General features: G+C 40.4%; 1 protein-coding gene across 1 annotated transcript in view; it reads right to left on the reverse strand.

The window, feature by feature from the left end:
• The window catches only part of NKD1 (NKD inhibitor of WNT signaling pathway 1), a 103,079-nt gene that overhangs the window by 11,388 nt on the left and 75,393 nt on the right, over positions 1-16,298 (reverse strand). The window contains exons 5-9 of the mRNA XM_073576178.1: positions 14,175-14,278; positions 9,808-9,903; positions 7,884-8,031; positions 6,557-6,629; positions 1,751-1,881 (exon numbers count right to left, since the gene is read on the reverse strand). Of these exons, the coding sequence (XP_073432279.1) occupies positions 1,751-1,881; positions 6,557-6,629; positions 7,884-8,031; positions 9,808-9,903; positions 14,175-14,278 (552 nt within the window). The remainder of the gene's footprint in view (positions 1-1,750; positions 1,882-6,556; positions 6,630-7,883; positions 8,032-9,807; positions 9,904-14,174; positions 14,279-16,298) is intronic.

Below are 16,298 nucleotides of genomic sequence, written 5' to 3' on the forward strand. Positions count from 1 at the left end.
GAAACTCTGAACAAAATCACCGATGAAACTACGATCCAAGGGGTAATGGTTCTTCTTGAGGAGACTGACATGTTAAGCCTGACATGCCAAGGTGAAGATACTTTTAAGCAACAATGATCCTCTGGGAAATATACAAACTGTCTCTTCAGAGAGGAAGAGGATTAGAACTCTAGTTCTTGGATCCTGGTCAGACGCCTTTCACCCATCCAAACCAGATCTCAGACTTTGCACTGAAGAAGGGCAGTACACAGTGTTTTCAAATTGAGATTTTGGATTTTATCCTAAGTCATGTGACAAGGTTCGTTAGAAAGTCGACATTGACTTATAGGATTTCTACTTCCTATAGGTGGCACTAGAGTTCTAGTCCTCTTCCTCTCTGAAGAAACAAATTTAATGAAACTAAGATAATTTTTCTCCAAAGTGAAATAAAACAACTGTCTAAGTGAGCTTTTAGTCCACATGCACATACCTGGGCCTCCGGTATGGAGGCACAAGAAGTCTCTTAGGCTCTGTACTATCAAGTTATAGGCACTTTTTTAAAATGTTAATAATTTGTTTAGATTACTAATTATGTTAAAAAAAACCCTGAAATCTACGTAAAAGGATAATTCTTCAAGTTCTGCACAGACCACTCTTCTAATTATACTTACAGACAGAATAACAATAACACTTGTACATAAAGCACAGATCCCCTCTCACTCCACAATGACCTCTGCACAGATCACAGAGCAAGCCTAAAAAACTTTCCTATGGAAGTAAATGATGACTTTGTCATTGATATCCCTGTGGTCAATTTTGCTGATATAAAAGTGTGATGACAATGTTTAACATGTGAAAACATCGACAATCAAAACATAAAAACTGTTCAGAAAAAATAAATTTTCCCATTTGTGTTTAATTTTTTAAATTATATTTTCCTATTTGGCCACTTGTGCTTACTAGTGGACAAACCTATTACTAGGTGGTCACCAAAAAGAAGAAGTAGATCAACATTTGCCACTATTATAATCACCTTTATAGGAAAGAAACAACAACAAAAAACTACATCATAACTACACTATGGGGAAAAAGGCCTCAGGAGGTCCTTTAGATTGTAGTCATACAGTGTAGTTTTGTATTTTGCAAAAAAAAACAACAATTTGCTGCTCCCCACTGTCACAGAATCACCGCCAATACTGTAGGCCTGAAGAAGGGCATGAATGAAATGCATTAATAGCAGTGGCGTAACTTGAAGCTAATGGACTCTGGTGCGAAACCTTTCACCCACTATCAAGGGTCTTTAGCAGTGTTGGTCTTCTTATATAGGCCAAAGTGACCTTTTAGACCCCCCAGGCTACAAGGTCTTAGTGCAACTGCATCCACTATAATTACGCCCCTGTTGAAACGTTTGATTAATGCATTCAATATTATGGTGAATTTAATACATTTCACAAGCTAACATCCTCCCCGAGGAGTTTGGTCTCCGTTTTCTTTTGAATGTGCACTGTGTTTAAAACAACAAAAAATAAAAACATTAAAAAATTGTGCCCAATTTTCCAGAATCCCTAACAGTTGATACGTACAAATGGAAAATTCTGGTTTTCACTAGTTTCCCTTATATTGCTGAGGTTGAAGGGAAAAGAGACTGTCCTTCTTTCTCCTGTCCATGGATATTTCCTAGCACAGTAGAAATCATTGATCTCTTTGTGAGCCATTTCCTCGCATCCGCTCCTTTAATATTTTCCGGCAGTAAAATCTCAACCATACACACCTGGCCCAAATTTTGATGTGTAGTTTTCTATTCCAGCAAGATCCAAGTAGTGGTTTCTTCGTTCAATGTTCTCATCCACACACTGCCGGAGACATTCTGTCTGTTCTGTTTCATTTTCAGCTGGGTTATGTCTACGGGAGATAACAAAGAACAGGATACATCTGGGAACCACTCGCAGAACATCTATAAACAGATTAAAGCATCTGCAGAGATTTTTTACAAGCTGCAGGATTTTTTTTTCCTGCATTCTGTTGTCTGATCATTTCTTTTTTGGACTCTACCTTAAACAGTGAATTGTATCTTATACCTGATTAGCATATAACATTCACTGTATGGAAGCCCCATCAGATAACTGCGCTGCTATGTGACTCCCAGTTTTTGAAGTTTCCTTAAGGAAATCCTAATTACTTATCGGTAGGCTCAGCAGTTATTTCCATTCTGTATGAATCAAAAATTCCCCCCTAGGTCACTTTAACACAAGTGCAGTATGGAGCCAATGTTGGGTTGGCCAAAATCTTAGATCAATGTCAGCCAAGCAACCATCAGGTCAATGGCTATACCTCCAATCTCCTCCTCCCCAATAGGCTTGGCAGTATCCAAAACTCTGCTGAAATGCAGGACACAGTAATCTGGATCCACGGCAAGTGTGGATGCATATTGTGTTTGTATAAGTCCTTCATCCTGTAGAGAAAAGTATTTTTTCAGTAGTCAACAGAACTTATCACACTGATTTTCTCTACTCTGTGCTTGGACTTTGATGTCACTGCGTTTCTTCTATCTGTGCTTGGACTTTGAAGTCACTGCATTTCTCTAATCTGTGCTTGGACTTTGAAGTCACTGCATGTCTCTAATCTGTGCTTGGACTTTGATGTCACTGCATGTCTCTAATCTGTGCTTGGACTTTGATGTCACTGCATTTCTCTAATCTGTGCTTGGACTTTGATGTCGCTGCATGTCTCTAATCTGTGCTTGGACTTTGATGTCGCTGCATTTCTCTGATCTGTGCTTGGATTTTGATGTCACTGCATGTCTCTAATCTGTGCTTGGACTTTGATGTCACTGCATGTCTCTAATCTGTGCTTGGACTTTGATGTCGCTGCATTTCTCTAATCTGTGCTTGGACTTTGATGTCACTGCATGTCTCTAATCTGTGCTTGGACTTTGATGTCACTGCATGTCTCTAATCTGTGCTTGGACTTTGATGCTGCATGTCTCTAATCTGTGCTTGGACTTTGATGTCACTGCATGTCTCTAATCTGTGCTTTGACTTTGATGTCACTGCATGTCTCTAATCTGTGCTTGGACTTTGATGTCGCTGCATTTCTCTAATCTGTGCTTGGACTTTGATGTCACTGCATTTCTCTAATCTGTGCTTGGACTTTGATGTCACTGCATTTCTCTACTCTGTGCTTGGACTTTGATGTCAATGCATTTCTCTAATCTGTGCTTGGACTTTGATGTCACTGCATTTCTCTAATCTGTGCTTGGACTTTGATGTCGCTGCATTTCTCTAATCTGTGCTTGGACTTTGATGTCGCTGCATTTCTCTAATCTGTGCTTGGACTTTGATGTCGCTGCATTTCTCTACTCTGTGCTTGGACTTTGATGTCAATGCATTTCTCTAATCTGTGCTTGGACTTTGATGTCGCTGCATTTCTCTAATCTGTGCTTGGACTTTGATGTCGCTACATTTCTCTAATCTGTGCTTGGACTTTGATGTCGCTGCATTTCTCTACTCTGTGCTTGGACTTTGATGTCAATGCATTTCTCTAATCTGTGCTTGGACTTTGATGTCACTGCATTTCTCTACTCTGTGCTTGGACTTTGATGTCAATGCATTTCTCTAATCTATGCTTGGACTTTGATGTCACTGCATTTCTCTAATCTGTGCTTGGACTTTGATGTCGCTGCATTTCTCTAATCTGTGCTTGGACTTTGATGTCGCTGCATTTCTCTAATCTGTGCTTGGACTTTGATGTCGCTGCATTTCTCTACTCTGTGCTTGGACTTTGATGTCAATGCATTTCTCTAATCTGTGCTTGGACTTTGATGTCGCTGCATTTCTCTAATCTGTGCTTGGACTTTGATGTCGCTACATCTCTCTAATCTGTGCTTGGACTTTGATGTCAATGCATTTCTCTAATCTGTGCTTGGACTTTGATGTCACTGCATTTCTCTAATCTGTGCTTGGACTTTGATGTCACTGCATTTCTCTAATTTGTGCTTGGACTTTGATTTCCATAAGAAAAACCAGAATAGATCATTGGTCTAAAGATGTAATTGAGAATTTTATCAGCATAAGGCCTGATTCAGACGACAGTTTCTTCGTGCATGAGTTTTTTCTGTGTTTTTTCACCGAACTCGTGCCTAGAAAAACCACTGAAGTCTTAATGGGCCCTAAAAATGCATTTAAAATATGTATAGCCTTTTTTGGGGAATAAAAAGGCTAATTTATAATAGTACTTTTTTCTGCTGTTTTTCATGTCTCATAGACACTGCTGCCAGCAGTTTACTGACAGTCAGCAGGGAAATATCACATGCAATATGTACACTGCATTTTAATCGGTGGCCTTATTTTTCACTTTACTTATATTTATTTTTTATCTCTTTCTTTCAGGCAGTTTATAGTGTTTTTCTCTAGATTTCCACTGCGTCTTTTTCCTCTAAAAGGAATAACTGAATCACATGATTTGTAATGTTAAAAACACATGTGAAAAATTCAAACCCCCCCCCCCCCCAAAAAAAAAGAACTAACTTGTTTAAATACATCATTCTGGGTTTCACAAGGAGCATAGTCTAGATGGAACAGATGCAAAGCTTAAAATAAAAGGGGTTTCTCAATGGCCTTAACTCCTTCATGACATATGACGTACTGGTATATCGAGTCCCTGTGTATGGAGCAGGCTCAGCAGCTGTGCCCGCATCATACCCGGCATATCATATCCAACATATTATTGTGACAGTGCTCAATCACTAACAGACGCATTGTGTGATCACCAGAGCGAGCGTGCATGACTTCCAGTGGCCCCCATGATGCAAATGTGGAGGTCTGATGGGTTCTTATGGCAGCTGGGAGCCTGCTAAAGGCCCAAATGACTGCCATCTTTGTCATCCTATGAAGCCCAACTTGTGGTTATAGAAGAACCTCATTTTGTCTATATACTTTAATACAATTGTATTGCAGATTATAGAGCAAGCAATCTGACGATCACTGGTTCAAGCTCCCTTAAGGGGACTCAAAAATGGAAAAAAAATTAGAAAAAAGTTTATAAAAATACATAAAGGAAAAAAAATATTTACCCTCTCCCTCTTTAAAAATAAAAAAGTAAAAAAATGCATATTTGTTATTGCTGCTTCCATAAAAGTCTGATGTATCAAAATATAACATTAGTTAACCCATATAGTAAATGTCCCTAAGATGAATAAAATTAAAAAGCCAGAATTGTGGTTTTTTTTTATCATCGCAACTCCCTAAAATATGCATTAAAAGGAGATCAAATGTTTTTCAAAATATTATCAATAAAAATGTCACCTTGCCACCAAGAAATCAAGACCTCATGGATCCACTGATATACAAGAAAGAAGTTATGGGTCTCAGAATAAACAATAAATTTTTTTTACAATTTTCCCATTTTTTTTCACTACTTAAATAATAATAAAAACAATAAAAAATAAAAAGAACTAAAAAAAGAATAAAAAAAAAGTTCCATCCCACAATAATTCTACTGACCTGGATAATCACATTGCCAGGTTATTTTTTACTGCATAATGAACAATGTAAAAACAAAACCCTCCCAGAAAAATTGCGTAATTACATTTTTTCACAATTTTATCCCACTTGGAATTTTGTGTTCAGTTTTCCAGTACACCGTACGGTAAACGGATTGGTGTCATCCAAAACCAACACTTGTCCTGTAAAACGCAAGCCTTTATACGGCTATGTCAATGGAAAATATTTAAAAAGCAATGGGTCTCGGACGAAAGGGAGCCGAAAAGTGGAAACAAGGAAACAGAAAAATGGCTGGTTGATGCGCCAGAATGGCATTGAAATTTTGGTGGTAAAAATTAGGTGGTGTAAACACTCTAAAAGTGCAACCAAATTATAAAACAGCGTGAACCACTTAGCTAAATTAAATTGGCCGCATTTTTAGTTGGTCTAGCCTAAATTTATTAGATAGGATTCTGCCCTATGGCACCAAAGATAGTCACTGTAGCTTATGCTGAATGCTAATTTTTCCGTAGAGCTGGCTTGTGTTGAGTACTCCTAGAACATCATCTGAAAGCTGTGCCCAATGCGTTTACTTTTCCCAGAGTAACATTTTTTAACTCTCAGACATAACACTCCCTTTTATCTTCTTCTTTATCTGCCTTCACCTTCCATATATCTTGAACACAGTAAATCCCAGGACTGTCTACTTCTAGCTTCTGAAGGCCATAGGATACTTTTATCACAGAGGAAAGACTAATCCAGCGCCGGGAGTCTCTCCACATAGAGACCCAATGCAGACACAAGAGCTACAGCCATGCTTGGAATGTAAGACAACAAGGATCTGAAGGCATCAGCTGCTGCCAACATAAATATTCTCTGAGGATCTCGGGACCCTGACTTTCATCTCAGTAAACTACTAGATATGTTATGCTATAAATCTGCGCTAAGTAAGATATCATTACTCTTCAGCAGTTCAACATTAGGTGAATAGCGCCATTGATGTCTCACGTCTTCTGAATGGTAAAGCAGCATGAATGTATTATAATGTTTTTATTGCTGCATGGACATAAGTAAAAATTGAAGCCCCGAAAATGTACCTTGAAGAACTACGCTGCTTCTTAAGATCTTCGTTCACTTTGCTCTCACTTCTGTATCTTCCATTTTGTATCTCTGAAATTACACAAATCATCAGACGTTAGTTGGAAAGTTTTAATGTGAAAGGCTAGGTGAACACTGAGAATTTTCTCTGAGCATTTAGAATTTAGAAATGGAACCATCCCAAAATCAACAACAAAAACATCTTTAAATACTCTTTGAAATATTTTTTGCGTTATTTGACAGTTTTGTTTTCTGGTAAGGTTTTTAGCATCTCGCAGCAGAAAAAAATAGAAGTGACAGGCTACTTTTTTTTAAAGCCGATTCCTTGGGGGTTTCTGCTCAAGAATTATCTAAACAAAAGGCTGCGAAACACCATGTGGAAAAAAAACCCTCCAAAAATACAACACAAGAAAAAAAAAAGCCTGAAGTGGATTCCATTTGGAAAACTTCTCTGATTTTCCAGCCTCCTTTTGTGAACCTATCCTAAGGTAATCTGTAGACCTAAAATTCACAACAGAGCAGCCAAAAATCAATGGCTGTTTTTGTATTATTTTTTCCTCCAGGCAGGATATGATAGAGCAGGAGGAGCTGATCACATTGATATATGACTTTATTGTGGGAATAGAGTCAGTAAAATGTGAATTTTATTTGTTGAAATCCCAGATGTTTATTTGCATGAGTTCAGTGGGTGGTGCAGTCAGTGATTGACAGCTATCTGCTGCACATTCACACAGAGAAGACTGTCAATCAATAGCAGGACAGCCTACTATACCAAAAATGGAGATATCAATGAATAAATTGCGAATTTTATAAACATTTAGACCAAATTTATATATCATTCTGCTTGGCTTCTTCTCTATACAGAATGGACTGTATGTACCACATGACAGGTTCTCGTTAAAGTCTATGTTACATTTTTTACATGCTTCATTAAATGGGTTTACCCAATAAGTACATGCGTGCCAACTCGGTGACAAATGTATGATCGCATGATCATTCCCGTAGATCCCTGTGTCCTCTGGTGGTCACTCATTCGTACTTCCGCTCTATTCTCACACTCATTCACTTCGGGGGACTAACAGTATCTCCCATTCTCGTAGAAGTGAGCCGAGTAATGGTCAAGTACGTGCTCTACTTCTTCAATCTTAGGGGACTTTGGGACCTCAATTCCCAGGATCAGACCAAATCGCAGCGATCATACTGTGGGTAAGTGATAATGGAAAATCCCTTTAAGGTAAATCTAATGTTATCAAATACATCACATAATTGGCCCCTAAATTCTTTTGCGTTATGTTCTACTGTACATATGTGAATGGTAATCATCACCTGTGTGATTCAGCAAGACTGTTCTCTTCTTCAGTGTGGCATCTGGAGCTACCGACAGCTTGACCCTAAGGGTTTTACTGGAGCTGGAGGAGTGATTCACTGATGCATCAAATACTTCATATATGGTGTGTAGTAAACTGGTAATGTCCTAGATAAAAAAAAGGTTAAGAGTTATACTGCAAAGACATGCTTGCTGCTAAGATGTTCAGTCTTTTGAGCTTCAGGCATCCAAAGACCCCAAGAGGCTAAAAGTAGTGACCTGACAATTCTTTAGGCATTTTCCACTCTTAAGGCGCTCTATACCTTACAATACAAGTCAATAGTAAAGCATCAATAACACGAAGAGGCCCAGGTGCCACTTTGATAATTTTAGCAGCGTTTTTGCTTGATAAACTGGCAGCAATTTCTTCATTGTTGAATGGAGTTAAAAAATAACCTGGAAAAAAATGACACATGTTGGAAAAAGCTGAAAAAAATTGCCAGCGTAAAAATCAGTGACCAAGCACTCAGGTGAAAAAACAAAAACTGCTAAAAAAGATGCTTCTGGTATAAAAAACGCCAATGTTTCTCGAAGCGCCTTCCCCTTGAAAAAACCTAGCAGTTTCATTTGATGGAAAAAGATGTTGTGTACAATTATCTTTTTAAGAAAAGAATTTCCGAATTTGAAGCCTAAAAAGAACTCTTATTTCATAGGCACTAAGGAGACAAGTATGCTGCAGCGAAAAGGTCAAGTGGTTAATAAAGTCAGCAGCGGGTGAAGGTGATCTACGCCTGGTAAACCTCATGCACTTTTAGAACACTTCATAGATCACAAAACATTAGTTCATCTTAGTCCGATTAGCCATATTTCATACGCGGATAATTACAGGGCGGCCTGTCAGTTGTAGAAACAGAACTCAAGTGCAAAATAAATTGGACTGTCAATGGAGGAAAACACTTTATTAGCTAATTCTTTTCAACAAGAATATTAAAGACACGTCGTTATCTGTACGCACAAAGAGAGGAGTGGATGGCTCATCAAAGCCATCAGAAGCGGGGTGTTTCCCACACTGACTTGGCAATGGTCATGGAATGTGTCATCCAGTAATGAGGCATTTCATAGGCAGTAGGGAATACTAGACCATCAAAAGTACTGACATTACAGGGTCACACTTCGGGTCATTACTATTATGCATGACAGCATTCTTGTACGCAAAAATGTTGACGACCTTTTAGTCACACCATTCTCTTTTATGAAAGCCAATAGAGTCATACTCGTGGAACACTGACGTCATCGCCATGCAATTATGACCATATCAGATAGAAAGAGTCCAAAATAATTCAGTCTAGCGCCTCTTGAGTAACACATTTCTTTCACCGTTCAATCCCATGTAGGTGTAGAGTTATGCGACATCTTTGAGACCAAATAACACATTTATAAAGGTTTATTCTCATTCCCTACAGATTGCAAAAATTTAATTATCAGGTGGAGAGAATTCAGGTGACCATCGCTTCCAAAGGCAAAAAATGGATCACTCACCGGAACTGATTTTTTTTATTAAAAGCACAATGCATTTCAGCTGTACTCAGCCTTCCTCAGGTTTGTCCATCTAAGGAAGGCTTGGTACAGTCGAAACGCATTGTGTTGTTAATACATTTTTATCGATTACGATGAATGATCCATTTGTTGCCTTTGAGAGCGCAGATCACCTGGATTCTCTCCTCCTGATTATACCCTGCTGGAACGCTCCCTGGAAGACATTTCCACAGCACCCACCTGCAATTGTTTATGAGGTATCTGGAATTGTTAGCCCTACCTGCACAACCCGAGAAGGTGAGAGACTTTTCTTTTAATGGTCATATTAATATGCACCTACTACACTAAAAAAGTGTTACTCTATCCCTTTTTTCCATATAGTATAAAAATCTAATTATGGGAATATACCTCTCTTGTTACTCGTCCGCTGTTGTCGAAGTCATACAAGGTGAATGTCCACTCTTGGCGGTTATCTTCTTCCACGGAAACATCACACTGAAGTTCCTGAGAAAAAATAGTACATTTACACAATGTCTGAATATTTTATGCTATATATGTGACATGTGCTTTATACCACGCTTTATATTTTATCTCATGATAGAATCATCAGTTATCTCTAAGTTGCAGACAGAATTAAGTGATATATGTAAAAATCAAGACAGTTATATTGGATCTTGAAAAATAGAATGATTACAGGACATCTATGGGGTACTCAGCTACAGAATTTACTTGAAGGGATCCTGTTATCAAATATAAGGTCCGTAAACTGCAGACATAGTGTTATGTGTAATAAAAATAGCTTTCTAAGAAGTCTCTTCCTGAAATGACCTGGGAAAAAAGGCCAAAAAATAAAAAAAAAAAGGATATGCTGCCAAAGGGAGTCAAAGGTAAGGAGTTCCAGTCTGAGTCCTGTAGTCCTGGTTCTACAAGGCAGCTCCTTCCACAGCTAGCACATGCGCAGTGAAGCAAGTGGTAATGGCATCGGCTATAGCTGCATTCTGCACACGTGCTGGATGCCATTTGAGCTTACGTTAAAGGGATTGTCCAGGACTTTGACATTAATGGCCTATACTTAGGGAAGGTCATCAGTGTATAATTGATGGGGGTGCGACACCCAGCACCCCGTCGATCAGTTATTTCAGGGGTCTGCTGGAATTGCTCGGTTGCGGCGCTGCACAGCACAGCTCCATCGATGGAATAGTGCCGTAGCCTGGCACTGCACATCTACTCCCTATTGATTTAAATAGGTGGCAGATGTGAAGTTTACCAAGGGGGCATGGCTTTATGATTGACGGGACTTTGTAGAGGCGTTACTTTAGGCTGCTCTAAAATTACCCCTAAATAACAATGCCCCTATCTCTGTAACTATATGGAGGATTCAAAAAAAGCCTACTCGGGGGAGCGGCAGAAATAGAATAACAGAAAAGAAATAGCCTTGTTTGACCTTTTAACAGGTCCTCTTCAATGCCGGGACTGCGTGACTCTTGAACAGACATAGATCACCCTCTTGACTCATTAATATAGCGCTCCAGGACACCCAGTAAGGCTCACAACCTGCTCATTTCTGACAGCTTTACAATAATGTATAGATCAACTGTATCCCAAATTTAAGGTACTTTGTAACTCTGAAATAAGAGGCGTTAATACAAAAACCACTTGGACACGTAGACTGACCCCATACATTCACAGCTACACATAATACAAGCAGCACGGAATAGTAGCCTGTTAGCCACTTATATTGTTCTGGATCGAGACGGTGAATGGGAGCTTAAAATACATTGAGTTAAACCGGGCAAAGTAAACTGCTTGAAATAGCCCTGGGTTGTGTGCAGCCCAGTTACCTGCTAGATTTGCTGACTGAAATCCATTCCCTCTGGCAGTTCTAAAGAGTCTGTGTCCCCTACTGAGTTCAAAGCCTCCTGACTGTAATAAGCCAGCCTGAGATATTGCAAACGGTACCAGTCTCACATTACATGGTACTCCGCAACTAGGCTGATTCTCTGTGAGAAGGTAAAACAGGAGCAAGAGGAGGAGGTCTGGATCAGAGATAAAAAGTGTCTGAAAAAAGCTTGGCTTTAAACTATCAGGGGGACACCAAAAGCATTAACATGATGTCTGTACTGGAATCGGTAAATGTGCCGCACACCGAACAACCAATATTCTCATCTGCTACCTCATAACTGTGCGGGCGGGGAATTAAAACATTCCACATTCCACAAGATGACCCCACCTATGAGGGCTTACAGTCTACAAAGGAAGGGCAAGGGAGACATTAGGTGTGCATAGAAGCTGCTCATACTGTAGTGTGGGGTAATTGGAGGTTATAGGCTCAATTATGAGATGACTTTTCAGGTTGATAATGAAGGTTTCATAGATGGTTAGGAGTGTGAAGGGTTGGGGTGGTGAGTTCTAGAGTACAGGGTTGCAACAAATAAGTCATGCAGAGGCTTATTGTGGGGCAGACAGGAGGAAAAGATCTTGTGAGGATAAGAGGGTACATTGGGTGATGTATCGGGAAGTTTGTTTAGAGACGTATGGACAACTTGTAAGTCATTGTTAATATTTTAAACTTAATTCTCTAGTCAATGGATAGTCAGTAAAGGGATTGGCTAAGAAAGAATGATGTTAGAGATTAATGGATAGCAGGGTCAAAGGTGGATTTGAGGGCTTCAAGAGTAGAAGATGGGAGGCCACAGTAAAGGCTGTGGCAGCAGTTTAGGTAGGAGATGACTAATCCATGCCAGTAACATTTTTGTTGACTCAAAGTTGTTAAAAAACAGATTCCAGAAATGTTTTCTTTTTGTGGAGGAATTGGACGTATGGTTTGAAAGACAGAGAGTCCTGAAAGGTTATACTTAGGCAGGATATGAAATCGGGGAAGTGACGAACCATTAACTGTGATTGACTGGTTGTAAATTAAGTGGAAAACTATCTCTGTATACAGTATACTTAATCAATCAGTTGTAAAGAGGACAAACACAACTTAGATGCCATGTCTGGCTACGATTCTTTTCACTGTAGCCACTATAGGGGAAATGTAGTATTATATGGATGCCATTCAGAGCAGATCACATATTCGTTCTGGCTCATACAGGAAGTTCTCAAAGGGAAACTTCTATAATGATTTCCACATCCCATAATAGGCAGTTGGAGGGAAGTTGCCCTGAGTGAGACTGTCCCATAATAACCATTAAAATGAGAGAGCAACCATATACTACTGTACATGGTTTCATTGGGTTCTTAACACCATGAGCCGCTCTAACAGCAGATCTTGTGCCGGCTGATAGAAAATGGGGCAATAATGTTAAAGAGAATCCGTCTGTAGGATCAATCCTCCTAAGTCATCTATATGGGCATGTAGGTCATAGGAAGCTGAATACAATGGTATCTTGATATCTGCAATCTGATGGCTTATTTAAGAGAAAAGCCCCCTTCACACATAGCGAGATCGCTAGCGATATCGCTAAAGTGTCACCGATTTTGTGACGCAACAGCGATATCGCTAGCGATCTCGCTACATGTGACACTTACCTCCGACCCGGCTCCCCGCTGGATATCACTGATCGTGCAAGAACGTCCTGGGCCGTTTCTCGTCGTCGGCTTCCTGCTGGCGCCGATGAGCGACTCCATGGACGCGGGCAGAAGACATCACCCTCGCTGCGTGTGACAGGTAAGTGACGACCTCTGACCGCTGCGGCATCGCTGGTGAGATCTGCCTGTTTGGCAGCTCACTAGCGACCATTTAGCGATGCACCAGCGATCCTGACCGGGTGGTATCATTGTCGGGATCGCTGGTCCATCGCTAAAGGTAACGGGACCTAAATACACACTTTTCTTAACATGTAAATGAGCTGTTAAGATCTATGGGCGGACACAGACTTCCCAAGAAAAAGTACCTCTAGAGCTATTTGTAAGTAAAGAGGGACATTACCAGTGTTAAGCCCCCTTCACACATAGCGAGATCGCTAGCGATATCGCTAAAGCGTCACCGATTTTGTGACGCAACAGCGATATCGCTAGCGATCTCGCTACATGTGACACTTACCTCCTACCCGGCTCTCCGCTGGATATCGCTGATCGCGCGAGATCGTCCTGGCCAATTCTCGTCGTCGGCTTCCTGCTGGCGCCGACGAGCGACTCCATGGACGCGGGCGGAAGACGTCACCCTCGCTGCGTGTGACAGGTAAGTGACGACAGCCGACCGCTGCTGCATCGCTGGTGAGATCTGCCTGTTTGGCAGCTCACTAGCGACCATTTAGCAATGCACCAGTGATCCTGATCGTGTCGTATCATTGTGGGGATCGCTGGTGCATCGCTAAATGTAACGGGACCTTACGTCATGCACATCAGGAGAGAAGATTATCACCCATTACATGTCTCATATATCTCCTTCCATTTAAAACAAGCCCTGGGGCAGATTCTCAGAGAGATCTATGTCCGGCCCATAGATCTTAACTGCTCAAGTACATATTAAAAAAAAAGTGGATTTCTCTGGAATAAAACATTGGACCATATATATCAAGATATCATTTTATTCAACTTTCTATTAGCTACATGCCCATATAAACTTTATAGTGGGTTGGTCCTAGTGCCAGATTCCCTTTATACTTCATATTGCAGCCATCTTACTGAAAATATGAGGCAGCTGCTTAAAACAATTGCAGAATGATATGTCATCACTTGAAAACCTTAACTTTTCTTTCCTGTCTGTATGAAAAGTGTCTGTGAAGCAAATAAAAAAAAAACATTGCAAGTAATGATGACGAAGAACATACTTCAAATTTTAACTGTTTCTTTGCCCGTCCATCGGTGTCTTTATCTCCTGCCTTCTTGTCTTCACAGGAAAAAAGCCCCTCGCTTTTCTCAGGAGGGAGGGCAACTGCAGAACATAAGAATATCAAGTTATGGCAGTGATAAAAGCAATATATTTGTCAAATACCGTACTTCCAGGAAAAAAAAAAACAATCTGGGGATATTTGCACTGTCCTATACACAGTAAAATATATGCATGTTTTTGTGTCCAGATTAAAGGGATTTTACACTATTTTAAAAGATAAACTTATTTGGCCCACAGTGGGGTAAAATTAAAAAAAATATTCATAACTCAGATCTATTGTGTCATCCTCACAGTTTCCTGGCAGCAACATAAGTGAAAGGGGGGAGACGGAAAGACATTGATTATCTGCAGCCTTCACAAATTGGCCAAACAGTAAAGGCCCCGTCTCACATAGCGAGATAGTTAGTGAGATCGCTGAAACGTCACCGATTTTGTGACGCAACAGCGACCTCGCCAGCGATCTCACTACGTGTGACACCTAGCGGCGACCGGGCCCCCGCTGCGATGTCGCTGATCGTGCTCGAATGTCCTGGGCCATTTTTTGATCACTGGAGTCCCGCTGGCCAGCACGCATCGCTGTGTTTGACGCCATAACAACGACGATCGACCTCATTGGCGACTCAGAAACTCAGCGACTCAGACAGGGACGCTGAAGCAAACCGCGTAGTGAAATCCACAAATAATAACACACTAGCGACTCACACAGGAACGCTGAAGGAATACCGTATAATACGATCCACAGCGCTCAGGAACAATGGATGGGAGCGCTACTACGTTGTCTTTTATGACGAGGTCGCCCAATCAGATAATGATAGTGCAGTAGTGGCCACCAATCGGAGCAGAGGGGCGTGGAAAAGGCAATGGTGAAGCACGCCTATCGAGGTCTGAGTCGTCACAATAGCTGCTGTGTGACAAGGTACCAACGACTGCCGAGGTCGTTATACGGATCGCTGGATCGTTGCCGCGTCGTTGAGTACATCTGCCTGTTTGACAGCTTACTAGCGACCATGTAATGACGTACCAGCGATCCTTACAGGTCGTATCGTTGTCGGGATCGCTGGAGCGTCGCTATGTGTAATGGTACCCTAAGAGAGATGTTTCTTCCTGTTCAAATGAAATGTAAAGGCTGCTACCAATCAGAGGTCCCTGATAGGCTGCAGTGGTCCCTGACATTTTCCTTGAGGCTGAATTTTATATTGTTGCATTCTCTAACAATGCAGCAGATATTGTAAGCTATCACTTCATTTCTTTAATTGTGAGATACATTTCCAGTGCATTCATTTGCTCTAGTGTATATTTCTAGGCAAAAATGTAACATGCAGAGTTTTCTTTGGTAATAATGGATCTGTCAAGCACTAAAAGCCTAATGACAATTTTACAATAATGCTATTTTCTATAGTTATCACCAGTTAGATACAAGATTATTATTAATGCTACTAATTTTATTAAAGTATGATTTGTATACTACGTGCCCGCATTCTCCACCAATTGAATAATTCTACTTCCTACCTTTTATTGAGTGCAATGAACCAGTGCCCCTAAGACTTTACAACTTAATTGTTTGCCTGATAAAGATGCTGGCACTCTTCCAGCCATGAATAGGTTAACACCCCTGTTCAGACCATCTTAAACAGCACTTTGAAGTTCTTTTTTCTCAAGGCTCAAAATACCTTGTTGGACTGAGATCAGAGGGGTATTAAACAGAATCGCTAATTAATTAAGCAAAGTTACATTTTTAAACAGTGTTTGTTGTGTTAGCCAAACACCCGTATGGAAAATCTTACCCCCCTCCATCCCTCCCTGAAAACATCAAAGCGCTCTCTCCTTCACCAACTATAAAAAGATGTGGGATCTTATCAGCTTTAGACTGGATTCTATGGACAAATAGCAGCAAGATTCGCTTTTGATCAGTGAGGATGTGAAAATTTTAGAGGAACAGTGGAATCCACCAACGCTGCATATTTTAATGCGAATTACATGCCGACTTGAAACAAAGACAAATCTAATACTTAGGGATAGAACCATCAAACACTTCTTCACTTCAATTATTATATGGTATATG

This window comes from Dendrobates tinctorius, unplaced genomic scaffold (assembly GCF_039654945.1).
Source record: "Dendrobates tinctorius isolate UK_male_01 unplaced genomic scaffold, ASM3965494v1 ptg000047l, whole genome shotgun sequence".
Lineage (NCBI taxonomy): Eukaryota > Metazoa > Chordata > Amphibia > Anura > Dendrobatidae > Dendrobates > Dendrobates tinctorius.